At 35.1% G+C, this 19,289-nt stretch overlaps 1 protein-coding gene across 2 annotated transcripts in view; it reads right to left on the bottom strand.

The window, feature by feature from the left end:
• Nucleotides 1-19,289, bottom strand: part of VWA8 (von Willebrand factor A domain containing 8) — a 370,895-nt gene that overhangs the window by 271,622 nt on the left and 79,984 nt on the right. For both annotated transcript variants that reach the window (XM_042927004.1, XM_042927013.1), the window contains exons 10-12: nucleotides 8,722-8,853; nucleotides 6,710-6,844; nucleotides 6,540-6,617 (exon numbers count right to left, since the gene is read on the bottom strand). In XM_042927004.1, coding sequence (XP_042782938.1) covers nucleotides 6,540-6,617; nucleotides 6,710-6,844; nucleotides 8,722-8,853 — 345 coding nt within the window. The remainder of the gene's footprint in view (nucleotides 1-6,539; nucleotides 6,618-6,709; nucleotides 6,845-8,721; nucleotides 8,854-19,289) is intronic.

Below are 19,289 nucleotides of genomic sequence, written 5' to 3'. Positions count from 1 at the left end.
AACAACTAGCTTTCCCATGTATTTGAAGTGTGAAGCGTGCATCCAAATAATTAGAGATGATATCACTTCTCATTTTAAGCTGCAAAATATGGATAACAAAGCTTGTGGCATTTTTACATAAAAATCAAGCACAGGCACTATGTGAAAAATTTAAAAATGTGGTAAGGAAAAAAATTATGCCAGATGCCTACAAATGATTTTGATATATATGAGTTGCACTCATTTCATTATTAATATTTAAAATGAAGAAATGTAATAGTGTTAGTATGCATAGGCAATAATCACAATGATGATTTTAAAATTAGTTGAGTATAAACTTGAATAACCTTTTCCAATAATGGTGATACATTACAGAGAGTTATCTATACTCTCTTGGTTCTAATAAAGTATATTTGTGAAGCAACTTGGAATGAGGTTGTAGTTTGTGGCTTTACAATTTAATTTGCAAAATTCCCTATGTGTGCAATTGTCACATGCTTAGTAGCACCCTGATGAAATCTACTGAGGTAACTATTCCATACAATTATACAATGTATAATATTTATAATCTTATAATTATAAATAACATTATGCACTATAACTTATCTATGAAATTATGACAAAGAACATTATGGTTACTGGTCCTCCTAGCATGACTCTGATATTATAGGCAAGAAATATGAAATCATATTTAATAAAAATGTCCCTTCAAATTAGAAGGGACGTTTTATTCTGCTAACTTTTAAAATTTTATAATTGCATTGGGGCGCCTGGGTGGCTCAGTCGGTTAAGCGTCTGACTTCGGCTCAGGTCATGATCTTATGGTTTGTGGGTTCGGGCCTGGTGTTGGGCTCTGTGCTGACAGCTCGGATCCTGGAGCCTGCTTCGGATACTGTGTCTTGCTGTCTCTCTGCCCCTCCCCTGCTCATCCTCTGTCTCTCTCTGTCTCAAAAATAAATAAAACACTAAAAAAAATTAAAATTTTATAATTGCACTAAATTTTAAACTTTGATGAACTACAATAAATTTTAAAGCACATTCTACACAAAGGAGGTAGGAGACAAGACAACCTCATTATCAAGGAGAAACTGAAAAACACATGAGACAGGAGCCTTGGTGAGCCTGGGACTTGAAAAGGATTGCTCAAGTCAACAATTTTGATGATGATGACATACATTGTTGTTTGAAAATAACTTTTATAATGTAAGAAATTTAAAGGAGCTGAGGTAAGTAAATTCTTAAAGTGTAGCAAACTACTTAAATTCTTAGCTTTATGAAGGTTAGTCTATGTGGGGAAAGAAAAAAATATAAAGAAGACAGGAAGGATCACAGATTGCAGCAAAATAAGAAATCAAGAAAACAAGATGAGTTACACAGAATCATGCAGAAAGTCAGCCTCCAAGGTTGAACATTAACCATTTAAATAAATACAGCTATCTTACAATCTTGATGAGAGAAAAGTACAAAGTCAAGGCAAAGACAAGAAGCAAGTAAATAAATCCAAGACACACAGCAATGAAAACAAAGGAGAGAGAATGAAAGAAATAAAGATACTTCTGTATCTGGATGAACAGGAAGAAGTAGAAATTGTAGATTAAAGATAGAGAAGAGAATTTGGTTTGAGTTTAGCTCTAGGAAGAAAAACTTAACTGAAAAATCAAAATGATTCTAAGATCTGTTTTAGATAGTGATTATTTTCATTACAGGTCCCATGAACTTATTTGTGCTTAAATTTCTTATTGGAGCTGACTTGGCTTTTATACAAATAGTACTTTAACAAAAGAAAGATATCTCAGATCTGATGCTGTTTATGATGATGTGGAAAGAAATCTGGAAACATGCCCTTATCTGGTTGTGAAGGAAAAGAATAATAACTTGGATTTCTTTGACACTATGAAATCACTGGCTTCAACACTAAAAAAAGAATAACCAGTTAAAAGAATCTGACCTAACACTTGAGCCAAGTGATTTAAGATTTTTATAACCTATTATAAAACTTACTTTATGTACTGCCACAAATCTGTGTTAAGGCTCTGTTTTTCTTTTTCTTCATATGAAATCCAGTTCTAAAAATAGTCAAGTCTAAAAATAAAGCAAAACCCACAGATTAAGTGTAGCTTTATACATGTACAAATAACAGGGAAATCTCCACATCTTCTAGGAAAACAGATGTTGGGTTACTTATTCCCACTAAATTCTCTATGTTGGGTCAAACTTCCAGAATTTTTTCCATATTTTTCATTAATATGGACTGTATTATTATAAAACCCAAACCTGTCTTGAATTCTATTAAATTAGTTCCTCTGTCCCAGAGAGCTCAATGAGCTCTACTAATAAATATGAAAGTATGAACAAAGAGTCTTATATTTGATCTCAGGGGCTTGGTTTCTATCATGAAAACCAACTGATTAACAGTTTAAAAAATCTGCAAATGTCAATACAGTATCTATTGATTCTTTGATCCAGTTCATGCAGACAGACAGAAACAAACTCACCTACATTTTTACACTTCTCTATCCCTTTCTGAAGTCTATGCTTTCAAAAATCACTTTTCTTCTAGATATTCCTATAAAGACTAATGAGCAGAAAAGCAAAATTGGAAAAGGAGTTTCAGAATATGTGGTTTATTTGCTTATCTCTGTGCCAGTTTTCCCAATCCTCAATGGTAGCATCTTCCTACCTTTGTTTATCCATAAATCAACAAATTTAACAACAGAGTAAAAAAACCACATTAAAATAGTATTTTTGTTAATTTGCTGTCATTCTCCAATAATATATAAGAAGTCTGTTCTCAGCCTCTTAAACTAATGCTTTCAAATGTACAGATAACATTCTCAATGGCAGGATACTTTGGGTACTTTTCCAGTGGAGCTGAGATCTGATGATGGATACATACATACTCTCTTGTTTGGTTCTTCTTTTAATGAAGGGAAGAATGAGGTGACCATAATTTTCACACAGCTCAAACATATAATTTTAGGATGATTTACCACTACCAAATCACCATAAAGTGACTACAAAAACCTGAAACCGTATTGTGTGGAAAAATTGATGAGGCATAAATTAGTTCCAGCTTTCATTAGAATGAGTGTTTTTATTTTAACATGAAGAAAATAATCATGTGTATAATTCTAGAAATAATACTATTAACAAATTAAGTTAGAGTCACAAAGAAAAGAAATATTGTCCTCAAAAGTTCTTCTCCATATGATTCGAAGTAGTGGCACTTGGGAAATACACTGTGCTTGTATTTATCCTTAATCTATAGATGGAATATAAGATATTTATAGTACAATTTAACTTATTTTACAAATATATCGATGATTTGGGTGTTCCCCCCCCCCTCCCAATTACTTGGTAGAAAAGTATTTTCATTGGAAATTAAAAAGTTGATAATTAACAGGTTGGTGAGATGATAAAATATCATCCTCAGATCACTTCTAAAGAGCTAACGGAAGGATATAGACAGATGAAGTAGCATACTGAGTTAACCATCTGCCTTCTGATCTCTGACAAAGACACCAAGAGGACTGATTCATAAGAGGGGAGGGTGTTCTTCATGGCATCTGCCATAAATTAAGTTTAAGATATACTCTCTCTCAATTTCCTTAACTATCTTTAAAAAGCCAGTAGACCTAGAATCAAATCATAAAAACTCATTTCAAAATATATTTTCAGTGAGCTCCAAGACTTGCCACCTTCTATAGAGTGTAGAAATTCATTCTTTTCCCTACACGTGTATATCTAAAGACCAAGGATATCACTACTAGTTTAATCTCTTCACCTGAATTTTTCTTAGTGATTTCATAAATCATATGCTTCTTCACAGATTTTATGTAAACTCTGGCCAATTTAACCAATAGACACAAAGTACCTTAAAGCAGCATTGAAAGGAATCTTCTCAACAGAATCATTTAAAGTATGAGCTGTTAACATTTTCTATAATCCAAAGTCATAATAAGTAACTAGTTTAAACATCATTTTTCAAAAATAAAAACATTTTAACATAAGTATATTTAGTGTCAGTAATAATAACAAAGTTAACTAAAAAACAAACTAAAAAGGCAAACTACAATCTAAAATGTAAGTAAATAATATCACATCCACTCCCCAAACTGTTCAAAAATAAAAATGGAAACTCTGCCGTAAGTAAAAAGATACTATAATCAAAGACTAACATATAGAATCGATAAATTACGCAGTATGAAAATGTCTTAGGAGTGATCATTACAAACAAATACACGAGAGAAAAATTTACTGTGTAAAAACACCAGCTGTAAGTTTGATTTTTAATCATACCATATACAACATGGACATTCACAAAAACAATCTATTCAAAAATACTTAGGAATAAATTTAACCAAGAAGATAAAAGACTTGTACACTGAAAACTATAAAAGAAATTATTGCTGAAAGAAATTATTGAAGACAAATATATGAGAAGACATTCATGTTCACAGATTGAAAGACTTAAATATTAAGATGACAATATTACCCAAAGTGATCTATATATTCTGTGAAATTCCTATAAAAATCTCAATAGCATTTTTTTTTCATAAATAGAAAAACCTATCCTAAGATTCATATAGAAACCCAAGGGATGCTGAATATCCAAAACAACCCTGGAAAAGAAAACAAAGTTGGAGGTCTCACACTTCCTTATTTCAAAACTTACTATAAAGCTATAGAAATCCAAACAGTGTGAGAATGACATAAGGACAGACAGAGCAATGAAATAGAAGAGAGAGCTCAGAATAAACCCTCACATATATAGTGAACTGGTTTTTGACAAGGACGCTAAGACCATCCTATGAGGAAAAGACTGTCTTTTCAACAAATGGTGCTGGGAAAACTGGCTATCCACATGTAAATGATTTAAAGTTGGACCCTTACTTTTCTCTGTATACAAAGATTAATTCAAAACAGATCAAAGACCTAAATGTGAGATCTAAAACTATTAACACTCTTAGGATAAAACAGAGAAAGTTCATGATATTGGACCTAGCAATGATTTACTGTATATAACACCAAAAGCATAGGCAACAATAACAAAAAGATAAATTAGACTTCATCAAAATTTAAAACTTTTGTGCATCAACAGATAGTATAAAGAGAGTGAAAAGACAACCTACAGAAAGGGGAAAAAAACATGTGTAAATCATAACAGAAAATGGGTTAATATCCAGAATATATGAAGAACTCCTACAACTAAACAACAAAAAGACAACCCAATTGAAACACAAGCAAGGAACTTGAATAGGCTTTTCTCCAAATAAGACATACAAATGGTCAATAAGTACATGAGAAGATGCTCAATTTCATTAGTCATTAGGGAAATGCAGATCAAAACTACAATGAGTTACGACTTCACACACTGCTGGTGGGAATGTAAATTGGTGTCACTGCTACAGAAAGCAGTATAGCAGTTCCTCAAAAAAGTTAAAATAGAAATATAATATGGTTCAGTAACATCACTTCTAGGTATATATATAATAAGAGTTGAAAGTAGGGACTCAAACAGATACTTATATACCAATGTTTATAGTCACATTATTCACAAAAATCAAAAGCTAGAAACAACTGTGTGTTCACCAATATTTGGATAAACAAAAGCCGGTATATCCATACAACAGAATATTATTGAGCCATAAAAAGAAATGAAATTCTGATATATGCTATAACATGAATGAACCTTGAAAACATCATGCCAGGTAAAATAGAGACAAAATGACAAAAAAGTGCTTGGTTCTACTTAAATGATGTACCTAGAATAGGCAAATTCATAGGGACAGAAAGTACCATAGAGGTTACCAGAGTCTGGGGTGGGGGATGGGAAGTTATCATTTAATGAATATAGAGTTTCTATCTGGAATACAAAATGTTCTAAAAATAAGTCAGACAAAGAAAGACAAATACCATATGAACTCATTTATATGTGGAATCTAAAAAACAAAACAAACAAAAAGCCAAGACAGACCTATAAATACAGAGAGCAAACTGGTGGTTGCCAGAGGGGAGGAGGGAGGGCGATGGACAAAATGGGTCAAAGGGAACAAGAGATGCAGGAAGGAAACAAAAAAGTTCTGGAAATAGATAGTAGTGATGGCTACACAACATTGTGAATATACTTAAAGCCAGTGAGTTGTACACTTAGAAACAGTTAAAATGGCAAATTTCATGTTGTGTGTATTTTTCCACAATAAGAAAATACTCTATTCAGTGAATACCTACTTATCTCCCATTGCTGCTAAAACCCATTTTATTTCGATTTCCAAATTACTACTAAATGCAGTCTGTGTATGTGCGCACATGCAGGTAAATTGAATCTCTCTTGAAAAACAGACACAGGTGCTGATATGGTGTGCACATTCAACAGTCTAAAATGCACTTTCAAAAGTTGCAAGTAATTACAATTGTACTCCAATTTGATTTTTATTTCAGTTATTTATGTAGACCAAAATTAACAGGTCATACATAACTCAAGGAAGAATATCCATAACTTCTACTGATGGTCTAAATATATATGTTTATAGTCCAAGTACTAAAAATGAACATCATACCTGATAGAGCATGATGGGTTCTATGTTGTATCCTAAGTTATCTGCAAAGTTCTTAGCAATGACCGTTTTTCCACAACCCTACAAATGGAAACACAATCATTCAAGGGAGAAGTCAAAACAACCAAAAGTTGGGAAACAGAAATCCGCAGTGAGACTGCTGCTATTCTTACTTTTCCTCCAATTAAACATATGTCCTTAACCATGTGTGACTGCATCATCTCAGCCAGTAGTTGTTTATGGCTTAAAGTCTGTACAAAACGCTCTGATGCACAAGGTTGACTTATTGGCCTGGTCCCAGCTGGCACCTATAATTAAAGAGAAGTAAATATAATATGCATATGTGTTTCTCAAAACATTAGTAAATGAAAGAACATAACTGCCATTTAGAAGCCCCTAATAATCCCTTGCTCAATTCAATTCTGTACTGTTTTTGATATTTCAATAGAGCAGCAACTATTTTCTTATTCACAGATCTGATTATCATTATCATCAACCCTCCAAATCAATCATCCCTCTAAAATTAAAGCCCTGTGCTGTCAGACATTTTCATAATAATCATGTCATTTGGGGGTTATTTATAACTTATAATAACAATGTCACTACTTGAGAATGAAGTTTTTTGTCCAAGTTCCAGTGCTCAGTACAGAATTTCAAGTCAGTCTACTGGGACTCTCCAAAGTCACCAATGATGTCCTGATTTCTAAAATCCATGTCCACAAATCCTTTTCCACTCTTAGTTTACAACTCGGAAGTATCTGGTCTTAAAATCTCTCCTCTCATCCTTCACACCTGCTTCTTTTATTTTCTATCTCCTCCTCATTTGTCTCCTGGGGACTCCACTAGGAGATTTCCATGTTCTGCAGAGGACTCGGGGCCCATCATAACAGGAACCCTACAGAATTATAAGTTTGGAAGTGACAAGATTAGATTTGCATTTAAGAAAGATCATCATAGTGGTAACATAGAAGGCTGACCGGAAGGACTGGAGGCAATGAAGTCAGAAAGCCATCACCAAAAAAGAAGCAAACAATGAAAGCTTGCTCCCATTTCATGCCTTTGGACATGTCTGAAGTGTGCTGAAGTGTCCTATCACCTTTCCACTCCTGAGCTACTGGAAAACTCCTATGTCATACTTGAAGACAGCTCATTCTATATCCCCACAGCCATTCCAATGCAGTCCTTACTTATCTGCCTCTATTTAGACCATCAGCTTAATGAGGTCATTCATCTGAAGTAGACAGAAGAGTGTAGTGGAAAGTGATCCTGTCTAGAAGTCTTATCTGTGACATTTCTTAGCTAGCAACCATGAATGAACTGATTATCCTCTTTACATCTGTTTTCCAATCTATAAAATGCAGATCATAAAACTTGCCTCCAGGATTATTGGAGGATTTAATGGCATAATGTATTTATGGTATTATATATTTGTCAAGAGACAAATATAGTGACTAATACACAGTAGACACTAATAATTTTTAATACAGAGCCTGGCTCAGAGTAGACATTAATCAATGTTCAGCTTGATAAATGAATAAATGCAGCAACATTAATTAATAAGTATTAATAATATCACATTAGAGCACATAAAAAGTCTATATAATTAAAGTGTGCTGTGGCACATAAGAAGGCAAGCCTTCTTCTTCCCCACATTCACTTACAATTCATTTAAGTCTGTGTTTTTCAAGCTGTGTTTCCTTGTGATAGTTTCCCATCCCCTCTAGGGGTTCTCAGGGCTCTCAAAGGGTTGGAAGAAAGGGAGGCAGAGCAAGCATATAGAGCCCTGTGACCAAATATCCTTCCCTTTTCTAAAACCTCTCCAACCAGAACAGCTCCTCTTTTAACTGTTGCATGTGATTACAAAAGATTTTATTTGAAAAGAGTGTTCCACAGCCGCTAAAATATGTTTGAAAACACTATTTCTTATCAAGGACTCAGAATACAAAATACTTTATTCGGTACTTCATTTGATTTTCCCAGAGATCAACTTTAGTTTTTTATGAGAAACTACGCTTATGTTTCTCCTGAACTTTTCCAGTTTACAAACATACATGACTGTGGATACATGGATAAATACAGATACAGATATACAGATGTGACACTATAGAGCCAAAGAAGATTTAAAAGGGGATCATAAATGGGCAGAACAAAGCACATCTCAGAAAGTATAAACTTTATCCATTACCTGAATGGTCACTTCTTTTTCTGCAATCCGGACAGTCACAGAAGCTTGGGGGGAATGGCTTTCAGTCAGCCTCTCCACTCTCACAACCTCTTTAGGAAGCACAGGGCTTCCTGAATCTTGGAGTTCAAAGCGCTGCAAAATTACAAGAAAATCATGTAATTTACTTTTTATTTTAGTATTAATTTTTTTTAATGTTTATTTATTTTTGAGACAGAGAGAGACAGAGCATGAACAGAGGGGTAGAGAGAGAGAGAGACACAGAATCCGAAGCAGGTTCCAGGCCCTTAGCTGTCAGCACAGAGCCCAATGCAGGGCGTGAACCCATGAGCATGAGATCATGACCTGAGCCCTAAGTTGGACGCTCAACCGACTGAGCCACCCAGGTGCCCCTTTACTTTTTATTTTAGTATTAATGTTGGATATCTGGAAGATTCATCTTAATTAGAACTGAAACTCTATATTAAAAAGTAGAGGTAAAAAATTAATGAGAATTTTTCCTATTTTTACAAAAGTCATTCTACTTAAGCCAATTACTAAAGGTGATATGCAAATCGCTCCTAAGATTTACTCAATGACAAGTAATGAAGTCACTTAATTCCTGAACTGCTAGAAGTTCACAGCCTCCATTTCTTGCTGATCAAAAGTTCCAGTTTCCAGGAAAGGATGATGAGACTCTCGACAGCATGTTAAAGTTAAATAAAACTTACTTTGGTTGATTTCTTAAATCAACTGATGTTGATGTTGCCTGAAATTCATGAAACCAAACTTCCTGGACACCATTCTGCTGTTGGCTTGTGTGATTAGCTTAACTGATTACAATATATGACAACAATCACAGATATTTCCACAGTATCTGGCACAGTGCCTTCTATGGTGTAGGTTCTCAGTACTTGTCAAACTGAGTATAAAGACTAAGACCATTGATTCTTTCTCCATAGAGAACAATTATCAATGTTCTAACACTTGTTTACACACCTCATACCAGCTGGTTATATAAAAATGCACACAAAGAACACAAACAAGTATATGGAAAATGAGAATACTAATAGAAAATTAATTAAATCCTATGCCCTAGATTAGCAGCATGTTCAATATGAAAAGCTTAATTCATTTTCAGTATAAACAGACAGAAACTAACCCCTCAAAATCCTACCACAGTTTTAGAACATTATCACTATTGTGAAAGAGTTGAACCTCAATGCAAGGGCAGATCGCTGCTTATTCAACAGAATGCCACAACTCCAGAAAATAGATTTGGGGGAAGAAAATCATTTTCAAACTCAATGTTCTAAGCATAGGAACCCAATTCAAGTCTTTTTGGTGTCCTAAGTACTTAAGACACTCACTTACTCCATTCCTCAAACCTAAGAAAAACTGTCTCTTTGTGCTATCATTTAAAAATATGTTTTATGTTTTATGCATTTTATACATGCAAAGTCCCATAGTATTACATAATTTGGTAGGAGCTGCTTCTATGTTGTAGACAAATAACAATTATTGACACTTTAATTTCATGCAAAAAAAAATGCTACACTGTATTTTAAGGGAAGTTCAACAGGAAAGGAGTAAGCCTTAGAATTAAATTAAGTTCTTTAGAATTTAGAATCTAGAGTCGTTAAATTCTAAGAAAACAAATGTATTAGCTTAAAGGTATGCTTTTAACTCCAGCTATAATAACGTCAGTCTAACCTGATACAGGATTGACTGCAGAGCAATTATATTCCAGAAATGAATACTAATGCCTCAAACCTCTTGCTATAACTGGTTATGTCATTTTAAATAATTCAAGCTAAAATATATCAATAGAATCAACCTAGTAGGCTAGAAGACCCTATGAACACCCTAAATAAAAGAACTCAAGTTGCAAGATGAATTACCATCTGCTGGCATGGGAAGTTTAAAGAACTGTTAACCAAAAAGGTAAATAAGAAACAAAATACATATATAATTCTCATAGACCATATGTTAGCAAGAAGTAGAAAATCAAAGTTTATTTGCCTCACCATTTTACATTAATGAGTAGTTCCTGTTGATTCTTGAATTTCAATTAAACAATACTAATGTTTTTTTTTTAATATACTTTCTTTGGGATTGCATTATTTGAACTGTGAAATATAATGTAATAAAAGAAAATGTTAATTACGTGTTGGCCTGCAAGGCCTCCATATTCACCCTCACTATTCTCAGTCCTGTCCCTCTAAGCTATTCATTTTCCTCATACCTTTTTCTAGGCTCTGAAGAACTAAGAAAGAAAGTCTCCGTACCATACTTCCTAACTACCAAAAAAGTAGGCAGCCCCCAGTCTCTGCTGGGCTCTCTTTCCAGTGCCAATCAGCAACCAATGCCAACAAACATCACTCTCCTTAGGGGTCCTCTGAACCAATGCATTCCTATCTCAGCTGGTCATCTAGCTGCCTCCTCCACCCACAACAGAGCCTTCATGCACGTACTCCTCCATTCTTTGCTTGAAAATAAACCCCATTAGGATAATATCATAATGTATCTATTTGGCTCACTCCAAATCTCCAGAATCTAGAATCATACATGGGGCACAGTCGGCGGTCAACAGAGGTTTGTTAAATGAACACACAAAATTCTTTCCCCCTAGTCCTCAAAATCCTCTATATTTTCATCAATCCTCACTTCTTTTCCCAGTGTCTCAGTAGAAAGGACTTCTGCTTTAATTATGAGTGAGTGGAAAGCCACTGGAAGTCTGCTTTCTCCATCTCGGTTAATGATAATTCCATCACCTCAGCTGCAGGGTGGAAAAATATGGTCTTCCATCATTCCAAACCAAGGCAGAATGGCGCTCTGGAAATGTCCTTTCCTGCCTCTCTCAGGCTGTATCCATAAATATTCTCCATGTATTCCACAGATTTCATCCCCTCTTCCTATGAAGATGTTTGTCTTCCCATTTCAAGAAACAAATAAAGTCATTTCTTGATTCTACATAATCCTTGAGTGAACACTATCTTTTCGCTTCTCACCATCACACTTATTTTACAAGTAGTATATAATCACTGTTTCTGCTTTCTCATCTCTGATTTACCAGTCAGCTGACTGATTTTTGGCTTACATTCCCCCCACTCCACTAACATTTTGTTCCCGTTAAGTTCACCAATAATACCCTACTCACCAAATTAACTAAATAAATAAATTCGTTTTCCTCCTATTTTACTGTTCCCTTCTTCTCAGTCTTTTCTGCAGGTTCTTCTTCAATTACCTGACCAGTGCCCATCAGGGTACTTCAGGAGTGGATCTTTTATATGTTTGCTTGGTGTTCACTTTTTAAGTAATCTCATCCAGTTTCAGACTACGAACCATTTGCATGCTCTGACTACTCTTTCTCTAATTTGAAGGTTCTCTGTGTGCTGTCCAATCCTTAAATGTTGGTTCTTGCAGGGTTTAGTCTTCAGACAATACTTCTCACCATATACACTCCTCTTCAGTTCTTTCATTTACGTGATCAATTCAACTAACACCCATATATTTATTACTAGCTCCCAAGTGTTTATCTCTAATATCAAAATAGCTCCAGATCCACATCCATGTTTTCAAGTGTACTAGACAGACCCAACTGGTCCTACCTAAGAAGAACAGAGAGCCAAGACATGCTACTAGGAGACCAAATGTACTTGTCACTATCCTGTAACAAAAGCGTACTATTCTCAAAGTAGAGCAGATTCAGAGTGAGAGTATTTTCTTTAAGACATCCTTAACTAAAAGCTAGAAGTAATATATGACCACAGAAACATGTTTTTAGAGTACCAAGATCATACGACAAGTACCATCTTAGGAATGAAAGACATTTTAACCGTTTTTATTGCTTGTTTTGGGAAACAAAGGTGTTCTGAATTTTAGCTTACTGCATTTTTCAGTGAGTAATAACTTTTCCTTAAAATAGTCTAATTAAGGGATTAGACTAAAATTCAAACAGATATCTAATTCATACGCAAATATCTATGAATTTCTATGACAATGTAGGTCAGAAGTTATTGCTTTTAATTAAAAATTTTTGTTTATGTTTACTTATGTATTTGGGAGAGAAGAGAGAGAGGGAGAGAGAGAAAGTACAGGAGCACAGGAGGGGCAGAGAGAGAGAGAAGGAGAGAGAGAAAGAATACCAAGTAGGGTCCGCGCTGTCAGTGCAGAGCTTGAGGCGAGACTCAAACTCACAGTGAGATCATGACCTGAGCCAAAATCAAGAGTCAGATGCTTAACTCACTGAGCCACCCAGGGACCTGAGAGGTTGATTTATTTCTCAAGGAAAAGTTATTATACATATATATGTATCTTCCTGGTTTGCAATTACAATAGATATTGCTATTCCCTCATTCAATATTTTTTCCCATTCGACAATATTGCCTTCAATTTCACCTCTCTTAATTCAAAATCATTTGAGGATACATAAAATTTTGTCCATCTGTGAACATTAGCTTGAGAAAATAGAGACACTTAGAATAACAAATGAACCACATGGACTGTCCTAGAACAGATTACAAAAAAATTATACCAATCACTAGACTGTCACCATTTTTAAAGAGAACAATTTAACACTCTAATCTGGTTGTATGTATCACAATGATCTTACAAAAAGAAAGTTTTTCTTTAGGTTCAGATGAATGAATTTAAGGTCCCCACCCACCCTTATTTATCTACTGAGGAGTTAGAAAAAGAAGTTAACTATTCCTTAACTAGCTCTTCACACACGTAAGAAAAGATAACCACTTTTTCTAATCTTATCTAAGTAATACCATTCCTTTTTCAATTTTTTAGACTCTGAAATTTAAATTATTTCCTGTCTGTAATACAGTCCTTCAATCATTTTTCTATGTTCCCCTGTATCATAAAGGGCAAAATAAAGGCCAAACAAAACACTGCAATACTAGCTACTTTCTTTAAAAAACTCAATTCCTTAAAGGTATTCTATAACTTTAACTCATTTGTACTAGTTGTTTTGTTTTGCTTTTTTAATTCCAGTACAGTTAACATACAATGTTACATTAGTTTCAGGTGTACAATACAATGATTCAACAATTCTACACATTATTCAGTGTGCCCTTAATCCCCTTCACCTATTTCACCCATCTCCCTCTGGTAATCATCAGTTTGTGCCATATAGTTAAGAGTATGTTTTTTGGTTAGTCTTTTTTTTTTCCTTTGTTCATTTGTTTTGTTTCTTAAATTCCACATATGAGTGAAATCATATGGTATATGTCTTTCTCTGACTTATTTCCCTTAGCATTACACTCCCTAACTTCATCCACGTTGCTGCAAATGGCAAGATTTCATTCTTATTTATGGCTGAATATTCCATTGTGTATATATAACTACACCAGTTTGCATTCCCACCAACACTGCACAAGTGTTCCTTTTTCTCTACATCCTCACTAACACTTGTTGTTTCTTGTATTTGATTTTAGCCATGTTCATAGGTCTGAGGTGATATCTCATTGTGGTTTTGATTTGCATATCTCTGATGATGAATGATGCTGCATTTCTTTTCATACTTCCGTCGACCATGTGTGTATGTCTTCTTTGCAGAAATACCTATTCATGTCTTCTGGTCATTTTTTAATTCATTATTTGTGTTTTTGGTTTTGAGTTGTGTAAGTTCTTTATCTTGGATACTCTTTATTGAATATGCATTTTGTAAATATCTTCTACCATTAAGTAACTTGTCTTTTAGTTTTCTTCTTGATTATTTCCTTTGCTGTGCAGAAACTTTTTATTTTGATGTGTTCCCAATAGTTTATTTTTGCTTTTGTTTCCCTTGCCTCAGGAGATAATATCAGAAAAATGTTGTTATGGCTGATGTCAGAGAAATTACTGACTATGATCTCTAAGATTTTTATGGTTCAGATCTCACATTTAGGTCCTTAATCTACTCTGAGTTTATTTTGGTATATGATACAAGAAAGTGATCCAGTTTCATACTTTTGCATGTACAAGCTGTCCAGTTTTCCCAACACCATTTGTTGAAGAGACTGTCTTTTCCCCATTCCATATTCTTGCCTCCTTTGTCAAATATGAGTTGATCATATAATTGTGGGTTTATTTCTGGGCTATTTTATTCTATTGATCTATGTGTTTATTTCTGTGCCAGTAGCATACTGTTTTGATTACTATGGCCTTGTAGTATATCTTGAAATCTGGGATTGTGATCCCAGTTTTGTTCTTTTTCAAGACTGCTTTGGCTATTTGTGGTTCCATACAAATTTTAGGATTGTTTGTTCTAGTTCTGTGAAAAATACTGTTTATATTTTGATAGAAATTGCATTAAATCTATAGATTGCTTGAGTAGTATGAACATTTCAACAATATTTGGTCTCCTAATCCATGAACATGGAATGTTTTCCATTTGTTTGTGTCATCTTCAATTTCTTTCATCAGTGTTTTATAGTTTTCGGAGTACAGGTCTTTTGCCTCCTTGGTTAAGTTTATTCCTAGGTATTTTATGATTTGGGGTGCAATTATAAATGGGATTGTTTTCTTAATTTCTATTTCTGCTCTTAAGTCTTAAAGACATGTAAAGGATTTCTGTATATTGATTTTGTATCCTGTGAGTTTACTGAATTCATTTATTAGTTCTAGTAGTTTTTTGGTGGGGTCGTTAGGGTGTTCTTTATATGTCATTTGCAAATAGTGAAAGTCTTACTTCTTCCTTACCAATTCTTGTCTGATTGCTGTGGTTAGGATTTCCAGCACTACGTTGAATAAAAGTGGCAAGAGTGGACATCGTTGTTGTATTCCTGATCTTAGAAGAAAAGCTCTCAGTTTTTCACCACTTAATATGATTGTTAGCTGTGGGTTTTTCAGATATGGCCTTTAATACGTTCAGGTATGTTCCCTCTAAGCCTATTTTGTTGAGAGTTTTTCTCATGAATGGAAGTTGCACTTTGTCAAATGCTTTTCCTGTATCTATTGAAATGATCATATGTTTTTTATCCTTTCTCTTATTGATGTGAGGTATCATGTTGACTGATTTGTAAATATTGAACCATCTTGCATCCCAGGAATAAATCCCACTTGATCGTGGTGAATAATTTTTTTTAATGTATTATTGGGGGCTCTCTGTGCTTACTGGATCTGAATTTCTATTTCCTTCCACAGATTCAAGAAGTTTTCAGCTATTATTTCTTCAAATAAATTTTGACCCTTTGCTTTCTTTCCTTCTTTCTTTCTTTCATCCTTTCTTTCATTTTTTCTTTCTTTCTTTCTTTCTTTCTTCCTTTTCTTCCCTTTCTTCCTTTCTTCTTTCTTTCTCTTTCTTTCTTTCTTTCTTTCTTTCTTTCTTTCTTTCTTTCTTTCTTTCTTTCTTTCTTATGTTGCAAATGTTATTATGCTTGATGGTGTTGCTGATTTCCCTAAGTCTATTTTCATTTCTATTATGTTTTTCTCTTTCTCCTGTTCAGTGTTATTGTCTTCCAGTACTCTGTCCTCCAGGTCACTGATCATTCTTCTTCTCTAATCTACTATTTATTCTACCTACTGTATTTTTAATTTCAGTTATTGAGTTCTTCATCTGATTGTTTTTTGTTTGTTTTCTATCTCTTTGGTAAGGGTCTCACTGATGTCGTCCACTCTTTTCTCAAGTCCTGTGACCATCTTTATGAACATTACTTTAAATTCTCTATCAGGCATATTACTTATTTTCATTTTATTTACCTTTCTTGCTGTGATTTTGTCCTGTTTGTTCATTTGGGACATATTCCTCTGTCTACTCATTTTGTCTAACTCTTTGTGTCTGTTTTCACGTGTCAAGAAACTCAGCTACATCTCCTACTCTTGAAAGTAGTGGACTTATGAAGAAGATCTATAGTGCTCTGCAGTGCAATGTCCCCTATTTACCAAGACCTGGCACTTCAGGTGTCTCCTATGTGTGTTGTGTGCACCCTACTGTTTTGGCTGAGCCACTTTTACTTTTGCCTTCAATCCAGTCATTTGCAATGTGTCTTTTTGCCTTGTGGGCAGGGTTGGATCCCTGTGTTGTTAGTGAGCCAGCCTGAGGCTGCCTTGGGCTTGATTTGAGTCAGACCAGGGATTTGCCAGAGATGCAGTGGCACCAAACTGCAGAGTGCTTTCCCTGTGTTGTCCCTTGAGAAGCTTTTGTCGGTGGGCAGAGTCCGCAATCAACCAGATGTCTGCCTCCAGACCATGACTGGGACTGCAGTTGGACTAGTGTGTGCGATTATCTTCTCCTCTCTCTGGGGCAAGAGTCACTTTGGAGTGGTGCTCACAGTTGGGACTGCATGCACACTGCCATCCTGTGGCACCACTCTGGGTGTGCTCTGGCCAAGGATGCACTGCAGGGGTTGTGTCCGCAGAATGCAGGACCTGGGTGCACTCTTAGCAAGTTAGGCAGGGCATGTTGGTGCTGTGCTGGTTCTTAAAGATGGCCATGTATCTAGGCTGGGAGGGTGGGGGAAGAAAATGGTATTTGCCAGCTCTTTTGTTCTTGAGGAAGTCTCCCAAAGATCCCTACCCCTCCAGCATGTGCTCTGAAATTGGCAAACAAATCCTCCCATATACCCCAGCATTTTCCAAACTGCTGTTTCTATGCTGTATCTCTGTGGGGCTATTTGTCATGCTGTTTCTACAATGGTGGGGACTTAGATTCCTATCACCCTCCCAGAGCTGAGCCCACAGATTTTCAAAGTTCCACATGGTAAGCCCTGCTAATTATAAGAACTTGCAAAATTCAGCCCCTCTAGTTTTCAAAGCCAAATGTTATGGAGATTCATCTTCCCTTTGCTGGTCTCCCATGCCTGGGATGCCTGGTGTGAGGGTCTGCTCTTTTCCCCTCTTTTGTGCCCAAGACATCCCTCTGTTCCACAGACAGTCCCGCCATTTAGCTCCCGACCACATCTTCACCCTTCCTATTCACTTCAATGTGCTCTCTTCTCTTCATTTAACTGTGGATAGTGTGTTCTCCCAGTCTTTGGGTGTTTTCTGGGTTACTTACACGAATGTGGGTGTTATCTAGTTGTATCTGTGGGACAAAGTGGGCTTAGGATCTTCCTACTCCACTATCATCACTGGAAGTCTAATTTGTGTGACTAGTTTTTTAAATAAGACCTCAGAAGCACATCGAAGTGGCTTCTTTATAAAAATAAAGGCCTTGGTTCATAACTGACTTTTCTAGGCACTGAATATCTTCTCTCAGCTCTGTCATGAAAAAGTTTACTTTGCTTCATTTTATCAGCCCTTCCCATGACATCTTCTTCATCCCTATCTACCTACCATTGTTCTCCAGGCATTGGGCATTGTGCTGAGGGGCAATGAGGGAGCACATCTGGAATTACAGCCTTTTTCATCAACACTAGGTGCTCTATTCAATGACCAATGCCAACTTAGTTCAGATGTTGATTAAATCAAAGACGAATTCTAGTTCTTTTTGTCAATGTCTAGAATAAACTTAAAGTGAACTATATGGTTATATTTTCTCCTTGCTTCTTTATGCTTTTCATTTAGATTCTATCCCCAATGATACTTCTCAGCATCTATGGGGAAGAACTTTTCATTAGTTTTATTTTTTTATTGTTACTATTATTGTTATCATTATTGACATCACCAATAAATGAAAATAATGTTTCTTTGGCTAGCTGGTATGTGGGAAACACCTGCTGAAGTACCTAGCATCTACTTCCGAGTTCTTCTCACTATTAGTAGCTGCATAAAGAATACCTCTTTCTGTACTCCCCTTGTAGATATTGGAATAAGGGAGAAACAAATACCACTCCATTTGTGTAAGGTTGTAAACTCCTGGCCTCCAGGAAACGAAGGGCCTATACACAGAGCCAACAGCTTAGTGTTCACATTCTACCTACTCCTTAGAAATCTGCTCTTTGAGCCAAACTGCAAAAGAAAAACAAAAACTGTCTGTTGTAAAAAGCAATTTGGGTAAGTCAATAAATTCCTGCCAGGAGTTAAACCCATTTAAATATATAGTCATAAGATATATATTGTGATTGGCCCTTTAGAAAACACTACCATTAACTATACAATGAGGAAATTATGGCATCTGTATTTTGAAAGAAAATCAACTCCATATATTATGAACCACTCTGACAAAAATAAGAACTTCATCAATTTAAATGATAGGTCTACAAGCAATTTCCATAGTTTTATATGAAGTCCTTACTTTTCAAGTTAATAATTTAAGTTACAGGCAGATAAATTTTAAGTGTTATATTCGTTTAATTTTTTTTTATTTTGAAATGAGTTATAATGAATATTCACTTTGTAAAATTTTTTATCTTGAAATAATTTCAAACTTACAGGAAAGTTACAGGACAGTTGTAGAAAGAACTTCTATTTTGCCTTCACTCAGATTTTTCAAAGATTACCATTTTAGCATATTTATTACCTCCCTCTTGCCGCCAGCATCCCTAACACACCCATTATAATTGGTCTTTTTCTGAACCATTTAAGGGCAAGCCACAGATATGATGCTCCATCATCCCTGAATATTCTAGTTCATATTTGCTAAAACAAGAATTGTGGCCAACATATTCACCACATAAGCTTCCAAATCAGGAAATCATTTTAATAGAACACTGTCATTC

Source organism: Panthera leo, chromosome A1 (assembly GCF_018350215.1).
Source record: "Panthera leo isolate Ple1 chromosome A1, P.leo_Ple1_pat1.1, whole genome shotgun sequence".
Taxonomy (NCBI): domain Eukaryota; kingdom Metazoa; phylum Chordata; class Mammalia; order Carnivora; family Felidae; genus Panthera; species Panthera leo.
This window is presented reverse-complemented; position numbering and strand designations above follow the sequence as displayed.